General features: G+C 45.4%; 1 protein-coding gene and 1 long non-coding RNA gene across 5 annotated transcripts in view; one reads left to right on the forward strand and one right to left on the reverse strand.

Annotated features, from left to right (window-relative positions):
- pdlim5b (PDZ and LIM domain 5b) overlaps positions 1 to 26,033 on the reverse strand; it is a 59,092-nt gene that overhangs the window by 32,690 nt on the left and 369 nt on the right. For 3 of the 4 annotated variants that reach the window (XM_017489279.3, XM_017489278.3, XM_017489276.3), the window contains exons 2-3: positions 20,828 to 21,005; positions 3,544 to 3,695 (exon numbers count right to left, since the gene is read on the reverse strand). In XM_017489279.3, the coding sequence (XP_017344768.1) occupies positions 3,544 to 3,695; positions 20,828 to 20,926 (251 nt within the window). In that variant the 5' untranslated portion in view covers positions 20,927 to 21,005. Of the gene's footprint in view, positions 1 to 3,543; positions 3,696 to 20,827; positions 21,006 to 21,868; positions 21,886 to 26,033 lie in introns of those variants that run through there. The other variant, XM_017489277.3, reaches the window with a different exon arrangement.
- LOC108277018 (uncharacterized) lies at positions 17,763 to 25,779 on the forward strand. The gene is made up of 2 exons (XR_001815046.3): positions 17,763 to 18,135; positions 24,757 to 25,779. It is a non-coding gene; the product is annotated as an uncharacterized LOC108277018 (long non-coding RNA).

Consider the following 26,033-nt stretch of genomic DNA (forward strand, 5'->3'; position numbering starts at 1 on the left):
TTAAAAAAAAAAAAAATAATAAAAAAAAAAATAAAAATATTTAAAGGCTACAAGTTTACAACCTTCACGCACGTGCGTTTCGGCCGTGATCGGCAGCTTCAGGCTTCACGCTCTGCTCGGTGACCCGTCATGTACACAGCAGGCTGTTTGCTGCTGGCAACCGGCGCAGAAATCCCACGACCTGAACGGATCGCACACCGAAAGCAGAACCTCACGCCTAACACCACAACCCCAAACCTCAAGCGACGTCGGGAACGTCGAGTCGGGAACAAATCTTGCCGCGTTGCCGAATTGACGAAAGCGGGTAAGGATTTCGGTTTCGGACGTGGGAAACGGGACGCCGGCCGAGACAGACGGGAGTCTGTTTCGCTCGTTTCACGCTAGAGAGAGACAGACAGCACGTTAATATTATTTCAGCACGCCACGGTGATCTTAAGTGCTAAGCTCTCAGAAATGAAAAGGAAGTACAAATTCGAGGGGGTTTTTGCTGGGTTTGGATTAGACCCCGTTACTCGGACTGCAGACGCTGAGGAGCAGTTTGTCCGAATGACTTCTAAAAAAAAAATAACAACAATAATAATAATAATAATAATAATAACAACGTGGTTGATTTTACTGCACACACTGTATATCCTGGAGATTACAGGCATCTCTGCCATGCTGCAGTTTTACACTCCATTAGATGAAATGCCTTTTAAGACCTTTCCTTCCAGAAACCCCCCCCTCACCCACTCCCACTAAATAAAGATTTACAGCGCTCGACTTAACAAGGTCTCTGGACCGGATGACAGATTTGTATCTCTTGCCTTTCGAAGCGCTCATGCATGCAAAGCAAACAGAAACATGATTTATACTCGATTTTACATCATTCGTATGGTACGGCACATTACAAAGTCGCGGATGCTCGGCGAGTTGGCTATAAAAAGGCTTTCCCACGTCGCGGCCGTGCGTCTCGGCACACGCGAGCGCGCGGCAGCCGGCCGGTAGTCGGACGGTTTATTAAGGACTTATGAATAATTGTGTCGACGGCCCCGGAGCGGCAGTGTTCTGGACGATTTCTAATGCTTTGCTAACGCCGTTGAAATAGCTCTCGGGGACCTCTGGGCAAACTCTACACGCTTCTAAATGTAATGTTATTTTAATAATAAACCTGCGATGTGTTGGACGAGCGAACTGATACTTGGTCGATATGGCGATAGCGTGGTCGGGATTGATGCTTTTCGCAGATTGCTCGACAGCTATGAAAACGCATTAAGAACTTTAATGAGACATTCCAGAGTTATTGCAGCGCATTCCTCTTTGCCTCCATTTCCTTCCCAAAAGCCCATAACTCCGGAATATGAGCCTCTGCGCTTTTCTGACCCCACTAGGCTTCTGTATCAGTGCCAAGGATGGAATTTTTTTATTTATTTATTTTTATTATTTAATCTAATCTACTGCTGCACATGAACTGATGCCTTTACTTCAGACTTTTACTACTCACGCGTACAGTGTGATGTCACCGTAACGGAATTCTGGCACGCCAGAGAAACCAGTCACAATTCTTCAGACCTGATTTGGTACCACGACCTCCTTCATTATATCGAGACATTATACCATGTAAGCTCCGTGAGAAAAATCTCAATTTCATTACATTTGTCCTTTGGTCCATTTTGGTCTATTTAGCTAATAGCAAATAATTATTCTTTACGAGCAGAAAAGCATCTCGGAACATGTCGGACCTTGAGGCTTCGACTGCAGAGAACCACATCGGGGTCCATTCCCGACGGACGATAACGGGAATCTGAGGCTACAGCGGACACGGGTTCACGGAAACTGGACAGAGGAAGCTAGGAAACAGCATGCCGGGTCCTTGAGTGGTTACCGTAGTTACCATAGTCTTTGCGTCAGCTCGGCTCAGTCCGGCTTCTGGCCTTTGGTCATTAACAAGGTGTGTCCACCTGCGGAACAGGGTATTTTACGTTCTCCCTTCCATTGTGTGTAATCTCTAGAGACTATCGTGCATGAAAATCCCATGAGATCGGCAGTTCCGCCGATAAACTCGACGGCATCACGATTTTATTTCCCCCCACCCATTCTGATGTTTGACGTGAGCATCAACTAAAGCGCTTGGCCTGCATACTGCATGATTTTTTTAAAAGCATTTTTTTTGAGCAAATAAGCAAACGATCTGCCGTGCAGACCAGGTGGAAAACATGTCAGAACTGCTCACGGCACCTGAAATTCTAACACTGACTCCGGCATGGCGCTGATGGCGAAGCAAACCGCTTTGATGGACACTTCTAAGAGCGTAAGAGCAGGCTGAAACGATCGAGAGAGAGAGAGAGAGAGAGAGAGAGAGAGAGAGAGAGAGAGAGAGAGAGAGAGAGAGAGAGAGAGAGAGCGCTCGAATCCAAACATCATGATTGTATTACATCCTGCATGCCCGGGGAAGAGGCCCTCTGAGGGAACGGCATGGGACGGAGACCTCTCTGTTAACTAAACAACTCTTTCCACCGTCTGCTGCACAGCCATCATATTCCCACAATTACTGATCTTATCTTCCTTATGGAGAATAGTCCTGACACTGACTGACAGGCGAGTCCTGAAATAAATACAGGGTCCGAGTCGGGCCGGGGTGATGCGGGAAAAAATGCCCGATCCCGATAAATCGCACCGATTACAACGACTAACTGCTACAAAAATCAATTCTATCGAAAAGAAGAAGAGATGTATTTTTTTTAAAATCCAAAATCAGCTGCTTGTACTGTACTACGAGCAGAAAGTACTTCCATTAGTAATCGACTGATTTTAGACTATAAAGGACGTCTTAAATGACAGAGAACCTCCACCGTGCGTGAACGGTCAGGTCAGGCGTTACTGGTGAAGCTGGGTGGAAAAGGCGGCGATGAAAAAGTCTTCGGAATTAAACAGATATATCTCGCGCCGAATATTTGACAGGAATCGAACCTTTCGCCGGAGTAAATTTATAACAAGGAAAAAAAAAAAAAAGATGTACACAAATATACTCGGCATTTTAAGCAAACGCGACGGCACTGAGCGTTCTAAGGGAGCCCCTCGAGTCCAGCGTCATAGATTTAACGTATATTTTTTTCTATATGATAAGATATGTCTGAACAAGGAAGAACAAGTCCAAAAAGAAATAATTCTTTTGTGCATAGAGAAGAAGGAAAAAGAAAAGAAAAAGAAAAAAAAAAGAAAGAAAAAAAAAAGCACATATTGAACAAGTTCTGTAAATATAACATCATGTATAAGAATTTTATATTATACACACACATATAGATATAGAGAGAGATAGATATATTATCCAACTATCCATTTTCATATATATTTCTCCTACGATGCTGGATGCAGCAGTGTATTCCCGATGGATTCCCATCAGAGAAACCCTGATTATGTACTCGATTTGTTTACGTGTGGATTTTAGATGTAGATCTGATCCGCAAAGAAGACTTCGTTTCCTTTTTTTAAAACCCGTCTTTACCGAGGGTGCCGATATTTTAGAATCTTCCTGTCTATACTGGTACTCGTATGTGCTTGTACCTCTGCAGGGTGAGGCTCAAGTTGCCCGTGCAGGCTTTGATCTTGTTCTGAGCCTCCAGGTGAGTCATGGTGTCCGTCGCGATGCCGTCGATGGACAGCACCACGTCTCCTACGCTGATCTTCGCTTTGGCTGCTTTTCCTCCATCCGTCAACTGTGCAAAAAAAAAAAAAACCCAAACACACACACACACACACACACACACACACACACACAGATGAGAGATGAACACCGACATCGCTGCAGTATTCCCTACTGCTCGCTGAAAGGTCACGTAGGCTTGGTCATGCCTTCTGGATGCAGGATGAATCAGACGAGTCATCTGTCTGAGCTGTACAAGCGCACGGCTTTCAAAAGACTGCTCTGTGGTGGTGTGTTTTGTTTTTACTTCCGTCAGTCATCGGGTAGCTTAAAAATAGCTCCGGATAACACCGCGGGAGTCGTTTCCATTTGGACGCCACAATAGTGGTCTCTTTGAAGTACGAATGAAAAAAAACAAAAAACAAAAACACACGTATATAATGGAAAGTTAATGACGATACGGTAGGACGCAAAAACACCTTCAACTCACGACTGAAATTCTGCTGTGATGGAAACAACCCCACACACTACCCCAAATACTAACGTCCACCTTGCCTACAGCGCTGGGAGATGCTCAGATGTGCACGCCGAGATGAAATACTACTCTGAGGAATTCCAGCTGGAATTTATTAGGGTGTAAATTCTGCTGTGCATCTCACTGCGCAGAGCTTCAGCGTGCTACAGAGCCGGTTGCTTTATCAGACTAGACCCGACACCCAATTATAATCAAGCGGAGATGATGATCTCCTTGATCCTTGTTAGCTTTGGACCACTCGCTGTCACGAGAGGACTGCAGTTTGGACAAGAGCGGACGGCAATTACATCCGATGGCAGGCCAATTGTTTTCAGCATCGTTATAATAATTATTATTATTATTATTAGTGGTTGCTGTGCAGGATAAGTAGTTCTGCCCCAAAGAATTGCCGGTCTAATATTAATCCATGTTCCCAAACGAGCAATGGCCTAATAACATTTTAAAAGACACCCATACTACTAATTACAGTCCTATAGCTGGGTGTTAGCAAAGGGTGTGTCTCAAATCAGCTCACTAGCTCAGCAGTCCAGGGCACCGATCAGGGAGTCGGGCATTTTAAGGGCTGTCTCAATCGCAAAATCCTTCCAGTGCACTTGAACATTCGCTCCCTACAAAAATACATAAATAAAATAAAATAAAATAAAATAAAATAGAATAAAATACACTGGGTCACTGCAGTTCACTATTTAAATAGTCACCTTGCAAACTATAATCAGTAAATCTCAAAACACAATAATTATTTTAGCTACGTAATCTACTCCGAAGTCCCGACCTCGCCGATGACCTGTTTTGTAATCTGTCGAAGCAGCGTTCCATAGCGCGCCGTTATCAAGCGCTTGCTATGACGAGAGCTTCCACTGTTCTGGACTTGTTGCGGTGACGGTCCCAAACCATCCAAAATGTTCTCTGCTAACGGTTTAAATAAAAATTTTTTTAAAAATACAAAAATCAATCAATGCTTAATTCGCAAGTCATTCGTTTACAGCGTAAACGCGTGCGCCAGCATTCGGAACTGTACAACGCAAACCAGTCTTAGAGGCAAACCCAAGCCCATTCATAAAACAAGGAAAATAAGGAATTAATCAATAATCTCGTTTGGCAGAACATCGTTTATTTGACTTTAATTTGCTAACCGCTAAATGTACAGGCTACACAGTGTAGCTCTGACCTGCTGGTGGAATAGAGAGGGCTTTTGAGACTTGTCTGAACAGCGGCATTGTTGGAAGTAATTACTTCAAAGAATGGCACTTCAGTTATTTGTATTCTCTGGATCCTGGCCAAAGAGGGAGAGGGGAAAAAAAAAAAGGTGGAGTAAAGCATTTTCCAGAGGGATTTCTTCCTTATAGTCCATTAACTTAATCCTGTGGGTCAAAAAAAAGCATAAACACACCTGTATCTTGGGAGTCGATGCCAAGAAATGGGCTTAAAAAGAGAGGGGGGGGAAAAAAAAAAAAAAGTGTTCTTTCCTTTCATGCAGTGAACAAAATCTGCGTGTTCGCTTATGTCAGGAATGAAAAGTCCTAGGAATAAAAACAAACGACGCGACTGTTATGCGATGTCCATGTCGATCTCCTGTCCGTACGGCGTGCTCGCAGACCGCGGCTCTAGTTTCCCCGAGCCATACTTCTATTACGAACGGCCTGACTGCGTCGCTCTGGGCTTTGATCGGTACGTACTTCCCACTCGTCCTAGGACGCTAGACTGGATCCTGTAGACGCGTCTCGACAGGAAGAGCTCCGCTAAAACCATGACACCAGGTCGACTCGGCCCCGGGTGTTCCCTTCAGGCATTACGCAAGCATCCGTAACAGCTTGTAAATCGATCCCGGTTCCTGTTCATTCATCGCCTGTATACTGTAGCAACAGTCCTTTCCACGTGCTCACGTTCGGGCTTGTAGCTATAAAACAAAACACGGATACGCACGCACGAAGCAGGCTGGCTGGAAATATCGGTTTTGGTTATTTAGTTTAAATAAAATAAATCACTTAATCCAAATGCAAAAATAACACCGTTTTAACATTTTTTTTTATTCATTTATTTTTAAACAGTTCGTTGGAGGCACATGGTACTCAATGACGAAGTGGATTAAAACGGACATGGCAACGTTAACGGGACGTCGGAAACGTTTGCCTGCTAAGCAACTGAATACAGTAGAGCTAAATGGGATAAAGGAAGGACTAAAGGATAAGCGCCATTACAGTGACCTCTTTTCAGCTACGAGGCGGGGAAGGAAGAAAAAAAAAAAAAGTGAAAAAGGAAGTTGACAGGAGAGAGCGTTATTGTTCCAGGGCTTCTGCAAAAGCGCTTCCACTTTTCGTTTCATTATCATGTGGATCGTGAGGACCCAATTACTTTCAGACGGCTGAGAAACACACAATGCGGTTATCAGCGCTGATCTGACCGAGTGACGTGACTGCGGTCTGCCTCGTGCGCTTAATTGGGCACTCAGAAGAGAGCAGGAGGCGGAGCTGAAACTGCTGATAAACGTCGACAACCTGAGCCTTAGCGGTGCCAGTGGACGGCTTTATTAATAGCACGTGGTTATCGGGGTCCGTCCTCTTGCCAGGAATGTATTGCGGTTTGCTTTGCAAGGCGTGGGTCAGTGAGCGGGTCAACAGGAGAAGGGTAAAGTTCAGGGGAAGGCACTCGGCAGGGAGAGCGAGTGAAACATGCCTCGTCTGTTTATTTCCGACGTTTCTCCCCAGATGCCTGCGAGTCAGAGTTGGAGGCTTTCGAGAAGCTCCCGGTCGTTGAACACCGTTTTTCAAGCCATGTGACGTAGCGGTTGCTCACTAGACCTTTGCTCAGAAGCCATGAGTCACGGGTTTAACTAAGACAACATGACTACGAGGGTGGAGCAGGTGCGAAAATCCCCCAGAGACCCTACGGCAAAAAAGGTCTATTCACAAGGTCAGGGGAAACAGTTGAACCCTCCTACAGATGGAAAAAACACACACACACACACACACACACACGCGTGTGCATGGCCAGTCACGATTCCCACGAGTCTTGTTTTTATACATGCTATAAACCTTGGCCTTGCCTCGCATAATATAAACCTTCATGTGTACATAATTAAACAGCGTGTCTTCACTTACACACCTATTACATCATCTCAAAACCCCTTCGATTGGCCGTTTAACTAGACGCTACAAGAAATATTTCAAGCAAGCGCTCATATGAGCCATATTAAACGTTCCTCCAATTCCAAGCGATTAGATTTTCCATTTTAGGATCCGTAATTGTGTGTCTTCTACAGCTTCTTTCAGCGTGTGACTGTTTTAATGGCACTGGGTTCCACCTCAAATGAAAGCAAGGAGACAAACGTTCTTTGTTTGACTTGTGGTACAAAAGCGACCAAACGCTTCTCGTTACACGCGTCTGGCAGCTGGAAACGGCCGAATGGAGGAGATACTTCCCTCTTCCCCCCCCCCCCCCCACTCCGTAGACGTCGACCGCGGTGCATAAACCATGTCGGCGGAGAGGCGTGCCCTGGCGTGGTACTTTTGCGCGGCGCAGTAAACGTTAATGGACGGTTGTTCCACTCGCAGTGCACCCCAGTTTCTCTCCTTTTATAGTTGTCTGAGAACGTTTCGTGCCACCTCCCCCCACACCTCTAATCACGAAAACGAGCCTGCATCACGCGCCACTTCTCAGCACGAAGAGAGTACGCGGAGCACGCTGTAAAGAATCCTTATCGTCAGTCAGGACACACGGGACCGAAACAAACTGAGCTTATCCACGTCGCGGATCGGTCCTCTTAAAACATAGGACTCGGCGTTTTTTGGGGGGTTTTTTTTGGAAGCTACACCAAGATTATAGTTATAAATATAGTTACTCTGTAGGGACCGTGGGGAAAACTTTATAATTCTTCTACACTTCCTTTATAACTTTCCCCGACCCACCACACGAGACCCCGCCCAAATAAAACTCACTTTAATCCATCTTCTATTTGGTTTCATTCTCCACAAATTAAGGCAACCCCCCCCCCCCCCCAAAAAAACAAAAAAAAAAACAAATAAAACAAAACAAAAAAACACACTCAAAATTCTCAGCCCCTTTTGTGATATCGTTTGTACACTTTTCTGGCCACGAGTCTCAGAATCTTGAACGCTTCAACTGCATTGGCCCTTCCATCCTTTTGAATACCGACACTATGTTTTATGTTGAGATGGTCTCTAATGTTTGGTGATGGGTTACAGGACTGTGGTTGGACACCCGCAAGTGTCCTTTCGCTTGATGAACGGGAGTTCGTGAGTCCGAATCCCAACAATGCCATAACCATCCACAGCCAGGAGCCAAGAAAGCAATCCGGGTGGGAGGGATGGCATTACTCTCTCTAGCCAATTGTGGGTATCGATGAGCTCATGTATGTGGAAGAGGGCGGATAGCGCTTTCCTCAGTGTTTTTCTCTCACCTGTGACACAGCAAAAGGTCCTTTCCTGTGAAAGTAAATGGTTCTTGGCCACGTTTGATTAAAAAAAAAAAAAAAAAAAAAGAAGAAGAAAAAAAAAGTACCAAATCTTGCTTAGATTTGTAGGTCTAATTAATTGGTCACTTCCTGCAGTCGGGTCAAATCAGAGCTAAATCGTGTCCTGACTGCAATCAAACCACATTAGTGTTGGTTTGGACGTGGCCCAAGACCACCTCTCACGAGCACACAAGCAGTCTCAGACCAGCTGTGTTGGTCCGTACTCAAAGGCTCGGGTCATAAAAACTAAAGCGGACGCCTGTGCGTGTGCGACCACCCTCACAAACAAACAAAGATGGTGTCAGGAGACATAATTGACAGCTCGCTGATAAACATGCTCCACATTATGGATAGCCAAAGTGGGTTGAGTGCACGGTTTCAAATGAAACCCGTCACATTCCAGTCGCTTACAGGTATGGCGTTCAAACGTAACGGGAACTTCCTGTTCAAATCAGCCGTCACGTGTACGGCCGCTATCTACCACGTGCGCGCAGACCTCGGATCTCCCAGAGAGCACCTGTAAATCCACAAAATGAGAAGTCTCGAGATCTTTAGAGGAACGCCACTCCCACCCGCTACCGAATAGAATATTGTCTAATCAACTTAACTGGCCGCTTAATAAAACCACTGCGACGGTTTAAATCCCTTGACCTTTCTTTTGTAGCGTGATTGATTACTGCCTGCTTCTCTGAAGTGTTGGTGAGTGTCCAAGCTTTCACAAGTTAACCCCAATGTCTGTCTGATCTGGCGACCGGAATTAGAACAAAATACAGAAATGGCAACATGTCTGGCTCAGAGCTTCCCTTTTCTAAAAACCACAAGACCTCAAAATGGCTGAAACATGGTGACTTAATTCCGTCACACAATTTAGCTTGGAGGTCTTAAAAGTGTTTAGCAGCAGAACAGGAATGCGCTCGACTGCGAAGGCGGAATAGAAGCGACCGAGGTTTTCCCACGAGGCCCTTCACGTGACGTGTGGGTCACGACTGCGCTTCTGGGTCAGCGGCTGATTTCTGGAACGGGGTTTTTACAGCGTCTAGGCACAGGAGACGGTCGTGAAAGTGCTCTGGCGTGTGCGTTAAAGAGGCTCGCGAGCTCCTTGTATGGAGCAAAGAGAGCGTCTGAAGCCAGCCGTCCCCCTGAGAGAGACGTTGTGTCATCACGGACTGAGCGCATGTGTGAATGCTGAAGCACGCAGGGTGGTGCTGATATACTCATCATCGAACCTTCGCTCAGAAGAAAACCGTTACATCACTTCGGGGAGCCTGCCCGATGATGTCAGACTTTTTTTTTTTAATAAACGCCTGTCGTACAAAAATACGTGCCGGGAAGAAAACCTGAAAAATTTGGCCTGTCCCATTTGGCCAAGCCAAAAAAAAAAAAAAAAAAAAAAAAAAAAAAAAAAGACACTAATTTTTGGTCACATGAACCAGCTGTGATCCAGCTGCATCAACTCCGTCCACGATGTAAAGACCACAGTACAGCGAGTGTTGCTTTTGTGAGCAGAAACACCTTAGTAAGAAGAGAAGAGAACAGTCCAGCCCAAGCACATTTCTCCACGCTGGTCCTTTTGGCATTTCTCCTACGCGCCTTGCTGCCTGTGATCATTTCAGTCAAGCTGGCGAAACGCGCACACACACACACACACAGGCCCAGAGAAACTTTAAAGAAAAGAAACTTTTAAGTCCGCTTCCATGGCAACGCAAACAAAACAGAGCATTCCACGGTCTGAAGAAAGCCAGCTCTGAAAGCGCGCCCGGTGGAGGCAAACCAGTCTCTGCCCTCAGAGGCGCTGAGGTCAAACTACCACCTGATCGCCATGTGGTACTGTGATGAAGCAAAACCACTAAACACCACTGCAACTGATTGGGTGTACATACATAGGATGCTGTAATCAAAATCGTGTGTGTGTGTGTGTGTGTGTGTGAGAGAATCTTTCAATGTGCTACTTCGCAACAGATGTCAGTTACCCTAACATCAGATACGCTTGTGGAAACTGGCCATTTTCCGCTGTCAACAGGATGTATGCACCCTCGGTTAATGAGCCAGACTGGAATGTGAATACCTATTGAGAGAAGGACATTTCTAAAACTCCTTCCAGGAAGGCGAGGGGGGGGGGGGGGGGGGGGGGGCATCTTCCCCTCTTTATTCTCTAATAACTTTTCTAATTAGCGTTTTACAGGGATAGGTAGACGGCTTGGTAAAGATTGTTAAATCACCCGGACTCTCTTGTGTTTTTATACACTAGTAGTGACGCGGACAAACCAAAAAAATAAAAAATTTAAAAAAAAATTTAAAATAAACACAGAACGGTGATTAAATGAGTAAGAAACCTTTACAGTTATCGCCAAAACCAAGTGGATTAGTCTCCAATTCAAGCATATCCTGATGTTTTAGTCCTGTTATTCATATTCAGGGCATGGTGGCTTTGTGGTTAGCACGTTGAATCCTGCCTCTGAACTCTGTGTGTGGAGTTTGCATTTTTGTTCTTCACATGCTTCTTCACCAGTCCCAGAAAAGCATGCGTTGTAGGCTGATTGGCCTAATTAATTGTCCGTAGTGTGTGGGTTGGTGTGCCCCGAGTCCCCTGGGACAGGCTGCAAAAGCTCCCCGCAACCCTGTGTAGGATAAGAGGTACAGAACATGGACGGATGGATGGACGATTAATATTTTTACTCTTTAATGTTGTGGAAGCTAATGAGTTCCTCTTATCACTTACGTTATAGCAACTATGATCACCGTTTGTAAACAGAAAACGCAAAACACTTCAGCCCTGAAGACTTTCCCATTGGAGGGGGAAAAAAAAACCCCACTGAACGCCACTGGAGACTCCTTCCAAAAACGTTAAACACCACCACACTTTTTTTTTTTTTTAGATCACGTGCAGTGTCCGCCATGTTACTATAGAAACGAGAACGTATTAAACGAGCATGTGACTGGTCTGACCGTCAGAGCTGCCGTTATAGAAAATGAATCGACATCTGAGCAACCAGAGCTGAGAATTCGAAAGCACTTATCGTTTATCAATCTTTACGGCAGTGATGCAAGGACGTGGGACGCTGTTCGGAGCCCGCTCGAAACATCTGTTCTTGACCCGGTCGACAAATGAACTCCAGAGGTCTTCAACACACACCGGATTTAAGTGGTTGACATCCCACCGTTCCGATCCGCCATCTTGGCCTTTTTACGCGATGCTGTTTGTCAAACAAACCAAAAAGTAGTCAACGTGGTAAATGGAGTACGTCAAGAAAGAATAGAGAAGCACCGAGGAGTGATGGATAGGCTTTTACTTGGCACCCTCGCCTCAGAGCGAATTAAAACCAGATGAACACGGCGCTGAAATGTTTCGCTGTGAATTCAAGGACCTGCGTTGGAGCTCAGGGTAGCTGAATTTTTTTGTAGGCAGGCTAAGCCGAAATAAAAAAGGAGCACCGCGCTACCCTGAGCTGCCGTTTTATTACCTGCGCCCGCCTCGTACCATTTTATCACCAACCATATAGGTGCATTTTGTTGCTGACTGGAGCCCACCCAAACTCACGCTCGACCCTCTTTCAGGCCGCAGAACAACGGATAGCCTCGGTACACTTTTCTGGCCACAAGCTTCGGAATCTTGCAGGCTGTTCTCTGCATTTCCATGGACGCACACTTCCGAGTGGCGCTTTACAGCAAGAAAACAACATTTTAAAAACACGACGTTTTTCTGAGCAAGATACTGTTATGATGTTCAGAGATTCAGATGGTGCCGAGTAAACGGGACGTTTGTCGACGGGCTCCGGGAAAAGATAGCCGTTGGTCGTCAGTAAAATTGCCAAAACAGGTGGTCCTTGTGGTGGCTGATGAAACGGACCAAGAAGTTTTCCTTGGAAAAGAAACTGGAATTCCCTTCAGGGTGTTAAAACAGAAGAAGACATGAAAACGTGGGCAGGCAAGGGCTGTATTGTACAGCCTAGTGGCTCCAGTCTCTAGGACGGTGCTACTCCCACTTCTAGAGTCCATTAATGGCCGACTGTAATAACTACACACACACACACACACACACACACACACACACACACACGCCTTTAAATCAGGCATCTAATCAACACAGACATTTTTACTGTCAACCCAGCTGCCCTGCCAATCGTAATAAATCACCACTCTGTGCTTACGGCTCTCAGAAGTGCACACGGCCCGAGTCTTATCGGCAGAACGGCTTCGGTCACGGCTGGTGAAGAAACGCAGGTATGAATCTTTCTGCACCTCTAGAATAAACAGACCGCATGAACAGAGTTCTCCTCGGAGAAAGCACATCTGAGAGCTATTGGAGCGATCCTCTCATGGTCTATTCATTACCAGCAGCTCTGTTCGGGACAGCTATAGCGTTCTCCCCGAACTTCAGCTGGATACAGGCCTTCATAATCAGCATCGGTATTTTATTGTATTTTTTGGTATTTGTTCAACTTGAATGAGAGCGATTATTTTATTTGCCACTCGTCACAGATCGTACGCCAACGAAACATCAAACAAAAGTGTTTCAAGAAAGCCTTTTCCCCAGCTTTAGAATTTTTTATTTATTTTATTTTTTTTTTTTAAAACACTCTTCAATTTGGATGCGACTGAAATAATTCTCCCTTAACAGCTTTGCGGGAAGTCGAACCTTCCAATTTTGTCTTGAAATACATCTTTCATGTTCGCCACAGGACTACAGTTAAATGGATGCAGTCGGTGCCATTAGAGTGAGTAGAAAGTGCTTAATATGCCCATGTTGTGGCGGGGGGGGGGGGGGGGGGGGGGGGGGGGGATTCACCTCATTTCTATTAATAAATTTGACAGGGCAAATTGTAGACGTTTATAGTTGCACGAGTCTCTTAAATAGTTCTTCAGACCGTAGGCGCTGCCTTACAATCCAGCTGTGATTTCGAGCGGCCCGGGCTAACGCAGAGTTGGAAATAGCTGGTGCGGTTGCTCCGCACAACGGTCTAATCATCAAGTATTTCGCCCTCGAAAAGGCAAAAAGTCTCGGAAACATCTGTGCACTTTAATGCCAAAGCCACAGCGCCCTTTGGCGATCTGCCGCGAGACGTGCAGAGTATTCTACGCTTTGGAATGCTGAGGCTCAGATGCGCTGCCTGTGCCGACCTCATGACCCCCGACCCCACAAAACACGTAAACACCATAACACATGATGGCTGTATGAAAAGCAGGTTCATTTCAAAGGAGTCCCCAGGGTTAACGCACGTCTACGACATTATACAGGGTGGGGTGGGGAGGGATGGCAGCGAGGAGTGGAGGGGGGTGGAGAGGGTAAAGTGTGGGGTTTATGTTGAATCCAGGGTGTGTGTGTGTTTCCTTCTCAGCCATATGTAAAGAATAAACCACTTAGCGGTGTGCCGTTATAGGAAATTAATCAACAGTTGGGTGGTGTGAAGCAGGCTGATGGAACGCAGAGTTACTTTAACCGCCCCAATGCGTTTTCATTCCTCTTACGCTCAACAAATCACCAACGATTACAATGTATTTATTTAAGAACGTACATATAGTACTTTTTAGCCGTTTATAGTTACATTTAATTATGTGGAACTGGAACATGACGAAACCAGTAATGGCTTTCCTTATACTGGGGTTTTCTTTCTCTTTTGAAGTTGATAAAAAGAAAAAATGCACAAATCCCTTCGCCTGTTGACAAATGTCGACACTGGAGACTCCTTCCTCACCCCCCCCCAACTGGTTTGTGTGATGCGTCTTGCAGCCGATACTACCGTCAGAGAAACTTAACCGACACCTTCTTGCCAATCAGATTCGAGAATTCAATAGCGCTGTCGTATAAACAAAAACTTGCACACACAAAAAAAAGTTATAATAATAACAATGACTTGGAATACTTCAGTGGAATCGTTCAGTTTTGCCAAGTAGGAGCTGGAAATTCAAGGCTCATATGACCCAGAAACCACTGGAGACTATCCATCACACCAAGATCTTCCCGTTCTTTCAAATTAACCAAGTTGCGTAACGTGGTATTATTGTTCTGAACGGATTTGTTCCACGCAATGACCCCCAGACACACTCTGTGTGTGTACGCTCCATCACGTGGATGCAGTTTAAAAGCATTTCAGCAGTACGATAGACCAGAATAAGAGGTAGGTGGTGTCGGGGAAATACAGGGCTGAGCTAAAATTAGCGCATTTAAGTTCAGCGTGGGTTTCGAATATCCGGCTGAGATAAAGCCAGAGAAATAAAGAAGCCATAAAAAGGCGGAGTGGGTCTACGACCTACAGATCATCAACCACAAAAGCCCTCCCTGAGCCCGGGCTGAATTCAGGGAAACATTATACAAGCCCGTGTAAGAAGTTTTTTTTTTTTTTTAATCATCTACGCCTATAATTAACGATCCTCACGATGGAACGGAGCAGGGCTGGGAGAGAGAGTGCTATCGAGTGTTCCTGAAAGGCAGCGGTCGTGATTAACGGGATGAGGGAGACGGCGCAAGACACCCGTTTCCTTCCTCTCCTAATCACCACCAACGCACAGCTGTCGAGCATGAACCGAGCTTCGATATCCCGAGCACAATATAATCTGATTCGGCAGGCTGGTTAGCGACGGCGTGGAACAGCCCTGGACGAAAAGGGCAAGCCCTGACCAGCTGCAGACTGCTGAAAGACATGCTAGAATATTCACGTATATTAAAATATCACGCCATACCAAACCCTCCTTTCTGTAAAGATACCAAAGAGAGCAATATTTTGAACGCGGATTGTATTCGTAGCTTGGACTATAACTGGTACCACGAGGGATGAAAAATTAATCGTAATCCTTGCACAACAAAAACAAAACGAATCATAATCCCGGTCCAGTTGACCACGTCGGCAAATATGCAGTTTGCTAATTATCGTTAATCATCCTGGATAATTAGCCTTCTAAACCGCTTTGCTGTGATTGCTCTAATCTATTCTAAATCAGTCTGTCCCACCACAAGGAATACATATTTATGAGCAAAGCTCTGGGAGTTAGACTCCACATTGCCATGGTAGGAATACCGTCGAATTAACATGTTCTCGGTCCTTTACTCTCAAGAAGACTCGTCGGGGAAAGAGCAGCAGGCATCCCGTAGCTGTGCAAAAAGCAGCGTCATGCTACGGGAGCCTTGAAGTACACCCGGCACACAAGAGTAGTACATTTGAACAATCCTCAGCTGACAGAGCGTCTTAAAATAGAGCGCTGCTGTCGACAGAGAGATTTAAAAAATCGGTTCCAATAGATCTCGATGGAACTTAAATGAATATGGAAATATTTACGCCGAGGCAATGACCACTGAAGTATGAGCACGTTTGCATAAGGATCTATTTTTGTCAGGGTTATGGGCTGTTTATCTTCTGCGGTCTCGGTATCCAAGCTCTATAATCCCGCATACCAAACCTGACACCATAGTCAGCTCCAGAACATATTAATAAATAAAAAATCACTCATATGTAATTTTATTGTTTTGTTTTTTTTGTTTTTTAAAGAAGCCTATATAAGGAGGTATAATAATTCCAAAAGATGGAATTCTTTCCTCATCCATCCTTCCTCGTCCATCTGCCAATCTTCCCCATAACGTGAACTCTCGCGACCGAGAAACATCATTTCCAGACTTCCGTTCTAGTCATAGCACCTGGCTGTCTTTTTTCCTCATAAAGCTGTCAGGAAGTCTGAGTCTCGGCTCTCGTCCTCTCCCTAGTCGGGACACGTCGACTGCGGCCTCCTCTGTCCGAGACGTCCAGCAACCTGCCGCCATCAGTTACTTTATAAACTAAACAGCGCGTTCGGGATCCAGGCCTGGCTTCCAGAGCTGGGAAACAAAGAGAGCACTGTGGTGCCTGTGCTCGTGGAAGCAGCAGTGTTTTGCTGTAGCTCCAAGAGCAACAGAGGCAGCTGACTCTGTCCGAGAGGTCTCGGACTGCGAGGCTTCTAGTTGGGATGGGGATAAGCAGCAGTGGAAGTAGCGTGGAAGAATATGGATCGAGTTTTTGATTTTCCAGAGGATGTGCCTTAGCAAATTAATCTTGCATTATTTACACCGAGTTCCAAATACAAAATGGCTTCCAATTCACGTTCCTTGCCTCCTTTTATAAAAAATTAAAAATAAATAAATAATAAAAAAAGGGACAGCATTATATACTACAATAGCACAATATAATGTTGATATTGTGATACATTACGTCACAATACACTTTTCTGAGATATCATATCTTTTTATAATTACATTTTTTTTTTTTTTTGGAAGCAACAGATCCGATGTTAAAATTCTGTACTGGCTCACGAATAGTGCAGCAGAAAATGTACTGCAGCACTAAAGAATAACACATTGGCCCCATTGGCTACCATGACAACAACAGCATCTACCCTAGTGCTTTTCAATCCGGGTCGTAGAGAACCCCCCGTCCAAATCATATTGGGGTTCCCCCTCCTTTTACAGTAACTCACCCAGTTCAACCTACGCTATACAGCCAAAAGTACGTGGACACCTGACCACTGTACATTCCCATTCCAAAATCATGGACGTGAATATCGAATCGTCTCCACATTTGCTTCTATAACAGCCCCCATTCCTCAAAGAAGGCTTTTCAATAGATTTTGGACCACGGCCGTGGGGATTTTTGTCCGTTCAGTCACAAGAGGTCGGTCGTTAATGTCCAGCCAGAAGGCCTGGTGTGAAGTTGGTGTCCCAATTCGTCCAAAAGGTGTTCAGTGAGGCTGAGGGGCGCTTAGTTCCAGCGAAAGCAAGTCTTCTGGACAACTGTGTGTTTCAAACTTCGTGGCAAGAGTTTGGGGAAGAACCACATAAGGTCAGGTGTCCACAGACATTTGGACATATAGTGTAGGTTCGTTAACCAAAAAGGTACAGGGCGGTGGTACTCCAGGATCAAGCCTGAAACACCTGAAACACCTGAGAACGAGACAAGACAGCACATTTTACCGTTAAAGGAGCTCTGGCTGTTTTTACTGAATGAGTCATTTTTTTTTTTTTCGGTCGTTGGAATTTATTCACGTGCATCACAAGCTACCACCAGATACCCTCCGGAGAACTCCACCTACTGTAGCCCGTAGTGTTATATGCTGGGAAATCGACACATGAACTCACTGAGCCATGTCACGTCATGCCGTTTGTTTAGAAAATACTTAGTCTGCAGATCAGGAAGTAGAAGGAAGGCAGTGACTGTTTCACTGAAGATTGTGGTGACACACAATGAGTCAACTGAACAAAGAGTGACTCTGTGGCTCAAGACTTGTTGCGTCGTTGGCTTGGGTAGACGCTTCACAGGCAGTGGTAGGAAGTGAGCGCCACGCCCGGAAAAACGTATCTGAAAAATCTCACGACGCTCACATAGCTCACCGATTTTACAACCTCAATTCTTTCACGGAGTCTTTGAGGATTACCGCAGGGCGCGAGTCGTATTACGGCAGGATGGCGGTAGTCGAGTCGTATTGCTTTGCGACTGCATGAGAATTTTGTTTCGCCGTCCCTAATCCTCGTCACGTTGGTTGAACCAGGTAATAAATCAAACACGTTATCTCTCCGTCTCACTTTCTGTAACTCACACTGCCCTTAGGACTGCACCGAGCCAAAGCCATAGAGATGTTAATTCAGGTTTCATTCATCATCATCATCATCATCATGTCTTGCTCCCATTTGCAAAACCTTCTGCAAATCCTATGTTTGGGGGAAAAAAAAAGAAAAAGAAGAAAAAAAAAAATACTACACTCCCACCGTTATTTATCTTGGTCCTGAGATCAATTCATAACGTGTGAAATACGAATTGGACAAAGACGCTAAATGTCACAGTGATACGCTAAATGTTGCATACACCCAGAAAGCAGAGACAGAAAGGTGGTTCTGGCTTTGGCATGTTTTTATGCTTAGCTGTTTTATGAGTGTGAAACTCAGGCATGTGCTTCAGGCCTTAACACATTCAGGGTGTGGCCCCACACAGCCATCGTCATGGGAACACGGGCTCTTCAAATGCGGGCACAAGTTAACACGGTCGGTGCTGTATAACGGAACAAGGAAAAGGCACGAACGGGTTGCTTTAAGGGCTTTAAGGCCAACTGTACACCACTGGACCATATAATGCCTTCAAGAGAAGAAATTAAACAAGATGTCGGTTTTAATTCTTTTCAGAGATCCAATCTCAGCTTCAACGCCAGCGTCTTTCCATCTCACCCCCATTTGTGCCTGTCTGGAGAGTATAAATAACTTCCTCTGACAGGAAGAGCCATTATCTTCCAGAGAGCTTCGTTCTCGTGCGTCACAATCCTGCTTTTCATGGCTCGGTGCGTCCTTGTGCACTTACAGCTGGGGGTTTTTACGGTGCACAGAGACGCGTTATACAGCCACAGGATGGCCGGTCACACATTAACGTCGACCGCTCCATCTGTGGAAGGTGAAAACAGACACTGAATCCGCTTTAAAAAAATCTTCAGGAGGCTTGTAAATACTTTCGGGAGATAAACTACTTTTCGAAAAGCGACTAGAAAGCAGATACGCTGACCGGCTGGGCCGAAAGCGAGTGCTTGCGGTCCGTCCACAAGGAGTAACGAGTGAAGTCTTTAACGTTTACGTCTGTACAACACAACATCAAGGCGAGTTTGCGTCTCACCCAACATGCATCCATGCCACTTTCACATAAAAGGGCTTCAGAAGAAAATTTGTATACCAACACTGCCGTCCTGACCACCCTGAAAACACGGAGCGCTCAGGAGCTCGGGGAACATCTCGACAGAGCTCTGTCTGGGTGGGCGATCCACGTGCAAGCTTCCTTCGAAGAACCCCAAGAACTGTGTACGTACTGGAGCAGATATGCTTCAACAAAAATCCACATAAATTCTCCCACCCCCCACCTCCCCCAAGTCTTTCTCCTGCTGCTAAACCCCTCCCCCCCCACACCACCTCGTAGTTCTACAGACAGATGTTTACGCAAGATCTGTCACCTCGCATTACAGGCTATTACGTTGAAGAAAAGCAGATCTACACCTTCAGGCAAGACCTGTATCAGCCACATCTGAGTGCGGCTTAGATCTATCCTCCCACACTGTCCACACATACACATCCAAGTATAACTCTAGCTCTTCATCAGCATAGAGTCCATTCTTCATTGCGAGCGAGTGTGCCAGCGGACCAACAAGCACCGACTGCCAGAGATGTGCTTGGATTTATAGGATCGCCTAGTCTTCTCACTATTTACAGGGTTTCCACGGCAGTAAAGAGAACATGGCCGACCCTGAAGAGTTCCTGTGCTGCCTCTGTAGACAGATTCATCTCAGATTCTGAAGATGAAGCCAAGAGCCAGACAGGTTTAGGGCTCCTAATTGAGGAAGCCACTTCCAAGAAAAGGAAGTCTCCTCCACTGCTTGCGAACGTTCTGTGCAACGGGCGATCACAGGAGTAACAAACGGGCCAGATGGCGCGAGTGTAAACCGAGCTCCCGAGGTGAGGGTTTCTGGAAATGGGGTTCCAAGCCAAAACAAATCCACACCGAGTTAAAGAAACCTTCAAAACATGTTCATTTTAGCTTTCACTTTGACATGCCTCATTTCCTGCGAGGGTAAACACCAGCTGAACAATGTCCAGAGAAACACAGAGACACAAACACATAAACACACCTTCCTGCCAGAAATCCCATGTTGAGAGAAAAAAAAAAAAAAAAGCAAAGCTTTTGTGAGAAGCATGGAGCTTTTTATAGCGCTTCCAAGTAGCACCTAGGAAGTCCCTGAAATGACAAATATACCTCTTTACTCAGAACAGGCTTGGAGCTGGTCTTCCAGGATGGATATGGAAGATAAAAATGGAACATGGTGTGTGTGTGTGTGTGTGTGTGTGTGAGATACAAGGGAAAAAGTGAAGAGTGCGATCGAACAGAGCGTAAGCTGCATAATGGTATCTGTGTCATAACCTAATAGCTAGGGATCGTGTCTGCTATTCTTGCACTCTGAGCATCATGGAACTTGTTATATATGTGTGTGTGTCTGAGAGAGCACAATGCTCTTGTGTGTGTGTGTGTGTGTGTGTGTGTGTGTGTGTGTGTGTGTGTGTGTGCGTATCATGTGCTTATAATAAGCACTGCTTATTAAAGTGGGATCTCAACAGTAACCGAACCGGTGGAATTACGAGCGAGATTTATCCACCTCTCGAAAAAATCCAGTGTGGAATTGACGCTTAAAAAGGAGCGCGTTCTGAGATACTCACTCTGGAGATGGTGAGAGGCATGCTAAAGTCTTTGCCCCCCTGCAGTCTGAAGCCCCAGGGTGAGGGTCCGGTCAGGGACACGCTGTAACTTCTGCTCATGGTGGTCCGGTTGTCAGGGTGCGCGTGTGTGTGTGTGTGAGAGGGATCGAGCTGTTCCAAACTTCGCCCAACTTAAAACCTGTGAAGCAAGTGAGGAAAAAGAAGAAACAAAAGGAGAAAAACAAAAGATTAGGTTTTAGAGGTCATTCGTCAAAACAGCAATAACAAAGTACACAAACGTGACGTTGGGTATTAAAGCGAGCTCGTCATTTCAACACCCACGTGAAACCCAATGTCAACAAAGGCTTAAATTAAGGAACGAAACACTTGGGGGCTGAAAAGGATTAAGCCGTATAGAAGATGGATGGACGGACGGACACTTGGGGGCATGCCGTTATGGGAACGCAATCGATGAATGACGGGGAGGTGCGATGTGGATTATTTTTCAGTACCGGCATATCCCAAAGTATTTCACTCCTCTAATAAAATTCGCAAACTCCAGCGTTTTGATGGCAAAATCCTGGAGGGACTTGTTTTTTTATCCGATTATAGTCACGTTCGATAGCGTGGAACATCTCCGAGACAAGTTAGCGCCTATATTCTTCCTAACGTTGCAGCACTTATTACCTCTCCAGCTTCTCTTTTTCCTTTCTTTGAAGCTAATCAGACACACAACACACACTTATCATGTTAGCAAGAAACCATAAATCACGAGGTTCTCCATCTCGAAGACTTTCCCCGTGTCTGAAAACGTACCGACTTGGTTACAAAGCGCCGACACTGAAGACTCCTTCCATTAAACAAACCCTAACCCTTACTGAAAGCTTCGCAGAATCAACAAGTTTATGCAGAAGCCTCGGTCACAGCCCTGCTACCGCCACTGGGGAAAGTTCAAGTGACCAATCAGGTTCGAGAATGCGGCAGAACTGCGCTACGAATGAAACGGAAGACAGAAAATGAAAAATTCTAACAACAAACTCGAAATACCTCAAATAAACTTACGACGCTGGCTGAGACGGTGGGCCGAGAACTATTTATGCCTCCTCGGGTGAACCCAGGTCAAGTATTTTAGGAGCGATGGCAGAGCAAAGGCGCTGCTGTGAAGGAGAAACCCTGTTAAACTCCAACACAGTCTAAACACAAACATACCAGAGGGGAGGATTAGAGAGGCGGGGGTAGGCGGTGGGGCACGGGTGGGCGGGGCCTCGACGAGGAATGTTTCCACAGCGTAATACTGATGATTATAGAACTACAAATTTCCTGTTCCATCAGATTTGGGCATTTCAAGAAGGCATTAGAGGACTTTAGAGACTTTAGGTCAAGGTTACAACTGCGTCCTAATTCTGTTTCCCCCGAAAGAGCACGGGCGTGGTCACAGCGATATTCATAAATAAATAAAACTTCAACACTTCCTAAGCTCCATCTGGAAAGTCAGCGAAGCAACTAAATAAAGGATTATCATCAACGCACACAATGTTATCATGGACCATTCAAACTACAACAAACACAGGGACTTGCACGGCAGATGCTGCTCCTGAACACGTTTTTTGAAAAAAACGTTCGATGATTATCAGAATATGAATATTTTTTTATACTTTTCGAGCAGCTGTTCATGTGTTCCAGATGCTCGTCTGTCGAACACGCCTCGGGCTTTTTCGTGGCTTTGACGAGAACGAAAGTCGGCACTGACGTGCATTAGGCTCAGGTCTGTTAAGGGTTTTGGAGGTCTGCTAAATCCAGTGAAGGGCTTTAAATGGAGGGCATCTGGGTTCAAACCGAGGCCACACAGCCAGCAGGTGAACGTCGCAAACGTACATCGTTCGATTTTTATAGATTCGACAGCATCCGACTGAATACAAACTAGACGACACTGCTTCGAGTGTCTTTAGGTACGTAGTGTACTTTATTCAACACTCCTCTTCCTGTTAAACACCACCCAAGCCTTGCTCTGAGAACCGAGCCTCATAAAAACAAACCGAATGAAATCAGTTTTCTGACGCACGCAGATAACCAGCGTCGGGAAAATGAACCCCTTTCAGCAGCTGACTAATGAGACAGCCTGCTCTGTCTTGGGTCGATCTCATCTAGGTAAGGATGGAGGACGTCGCTGCTCCGGTGGCGATTCGGACCGAGACGCAGGGACACTATAAGCGGCGAGCTCGGCTGAACCTCTGGGAACGCTCTAGTGCAAGACTCCAGGTGTAATTAAAGGACAGAAAGGTTAAGTGGCTTACTGTAGTCCCACAGTGGCAGAAACATGACCCGGGGCGTGGTCTATAGAATGGGCGTGGTCTATGTGGTCTAAAATGTATCCCACCCCCCCCCTCTGATTTTCTCCCCAATTTATTCCCGGCTTAGCCTCCCACTCACCAGCTATCTATTCCATATCTACCAATCAGAAAGGGTGATAAGAACTACTTATCTGATTACTTTGGGGAACTAGACACAAACTATTAAGCTTTCGTTAGTAATTCTTACACAGATTTCCCAGGCAGACGTTGAGAACAAGTCCTGTCGCCAAAACAAATCTCGCAAACTCGTCTTCCTCTGTACAACATCCTCTCTGATCCGACAGAAGGCAGGGGGAAATGGCGTGGCCTGAAATAGATGACTTTATGCGTCTGTCACCACGGCCATAACTGATCTACAGCTGTGTGAAAGCTGGAAGGCGCACGCCTCGTTCCAATCCAGTCGGTGTTTCTCAAGTAAAAAGAGTAAACGTGCTGCCAAAGGCTCACTGCGGAAAGCCCGGGCTTACTGAAGCTGAGCTCACCGACGATGACCGCATTTCTTTGAGGGGGGGATTGGAACTGGTTTAATAATGGCAATAACAACCAACCAACCAACCAACCCCCTCCCCCCCGTGTAAACCGTGCTGGTGTACAAACCTAGCCAAGAACAAAACCTGCCAAAAATAGCAGGTTCGACTGATCCGGATTCGGTAAGGCAGCTTTTCGCTCGAGTGCCTTGTACGATTGATCTCATCGTCGGATTTTAAGCTATCGATATATAATCGTTTTTAATGCTGTTTTTAATGTCGTCATATCCTGTGTAAACGAGGTGTGTAGCGAAAACACAGCGGAGCGTTGTTAACGGAGCAGGACTTTCCGCCCCACACGTCACGGTTTAATATTTACCTGGCCTGTTTTGAGCTGCACACGTTAACACACACACACACACACACACACACACACACACACACACACACACACACACACACACACACACACACACACACACACACGACCTCTGCACAAAGCAATTACTGTGTCGCTATGCTGCTCTGCGGACGAAAGCGTATTCCGAGTCTTGCGTGATAAGGGGGTTTTCCAAACAGAGATATCTGCAAAACATCATGAACACCTTCCTTGACCTGCGCCTCTCCTTTAACAGCTCTGTATCTGAAATGTACTCGGCCTTACTCCGAAGAAAAACAAAAAACAAACTATTTGCCACACGTATAAACGAAATTTCATTTCCCCCCCAGATTTGACGCGTTCCTGATTCTTCAGCTTACGGAGCGCGATGCCACTACCTGTATCTACAACTGTTTCAGTACTTTGGTGCGTCTCGGTCATACTTTTTCCTGTGATGTTATGTTTCCTTGTAGAGCTACTGTATATTTTCAGAAACAGAGATATCGTTCCGTTTAGTAACCAGCATGAAAAACAACCGCAACGACATCTTAGGTCGTGATCATGCTAGGGCTGGGCGATATATCGATATGTAATATCGATATAGTGATAAAGGATTACGCAATACACTTTTCTGGGATATCGTTGGTATGGTGAAGTATTTTTTTTTTTTTTTATGTTTTTAAATAATTACAAATTAAATGGTATTTGAATGGATGTTGTTAATTTGACGTATTTTCCTCTATCATACGACAGCTATGAACGAGAGAAGGCGAAGGCTATCGTGTCCTTGCGCCAAGACGTGTGAAGCTAGACTACTGCATCTTTTCAAACTACTGCATCACAGGGCAGTGCAACACACGCTGCGGAAAGCACCATCGGCCGTCTTACGCATACATGAACTCAGAGAAGCTCCTGATTGGCCAGTGTCGCTGCGAGTGAAAAGGGAGGGAGAGTAAGCCATCCTTCCCACCCAGAGAGCACCGGTGGGAGAAAGTTTGCTCTCAAGGACTCTGTAAGACTCCCACCCGCGCATGGCTGCGGCACCGTCACAAACTCGAACTCGCTATGTAATTCCAACTAACGCTTTTGTAATCGGACACATCTTCTGGTCTCATGGCACTCACCTCAGACGCCTCAGCTAAAATACATCTGCAGACTCACCTGCCTGCCTCATGCTAGCCCTGTTTTAAAGCTTTAACGGGGTTGGGATTTCTAACGGGGGAAGGTGGAACAACACCTGGTTTACACTCAGCATGCAAATACCAGGTCTCTGAATATCCCAGTCATTAGCCACACACACACACACACACACACACACACACACACACACACCACAGTCAAGCACAGCTGGGCAGTAACTGAACTCACAGCATGGTTGTATATTAATCAACCGTCAAAATGAGTTTGAAAATAGTGATTTATGATGTTGTTACAAATTCTGGGATATTTATTACTCCATTTAAAGAGTCCTGAAGATTATAAAACAAGTATACATCACATAACGTTTTTCGTTTGCTTGTTTTTATACTGAAACAGCCAAGGTAGCACTATAAACATGACTGGAAAGCTCATAATATTCATTCCTAAATTAGTTTTTTTATTATTATTCATTTGATATGCAAACAAATAGGACCCACTTTGGAGGGTTCTAAAGGCTTTCAGGTTATATTAACTGCACCCTTTTCTAAACAATATGTCCAAACTGTACTACAAAAGTAGTAGTCAAGTAAAGTGCGTTTGGATTTTTTTTTTTTTTTTTTTAATAATCTCTGGAAAGTATAAGTATATATTCTTTTTATTTCTAGTAAAATGGTCATGTTTTCCTAGTGCCTGGTCAGGACCGCAGGTTCCTCCAGTGTTCCTTCAGAGGCAGGACAGTTAGCTCACCTCACTTCCCTGATAGCTGACACATGAGCTTGAACTTCCTCAAACAAAATTCAACGTGTGGTAATAATTCAACCCTGGTTTGTATTAAATAATGATATATGCTTTAAACTGACATTTTCACAGCCACAAAACGGGGTTGAATT

This window comes from Ictalurus punctatus, chromosome 16 (genome assembly GCF_001660625.3).
Source record: "Ictalurus punctatus breed USDA103 chromosome 16, Coco_2.0, whole genome shotgun sequence".
NCBI classification, from domain to species: Eukaryota; Metazoa; Chordata; class Actinopteri; order Siluriformes; family Ictaluridae; genus Ictalurus; species Ictalurus punctatus.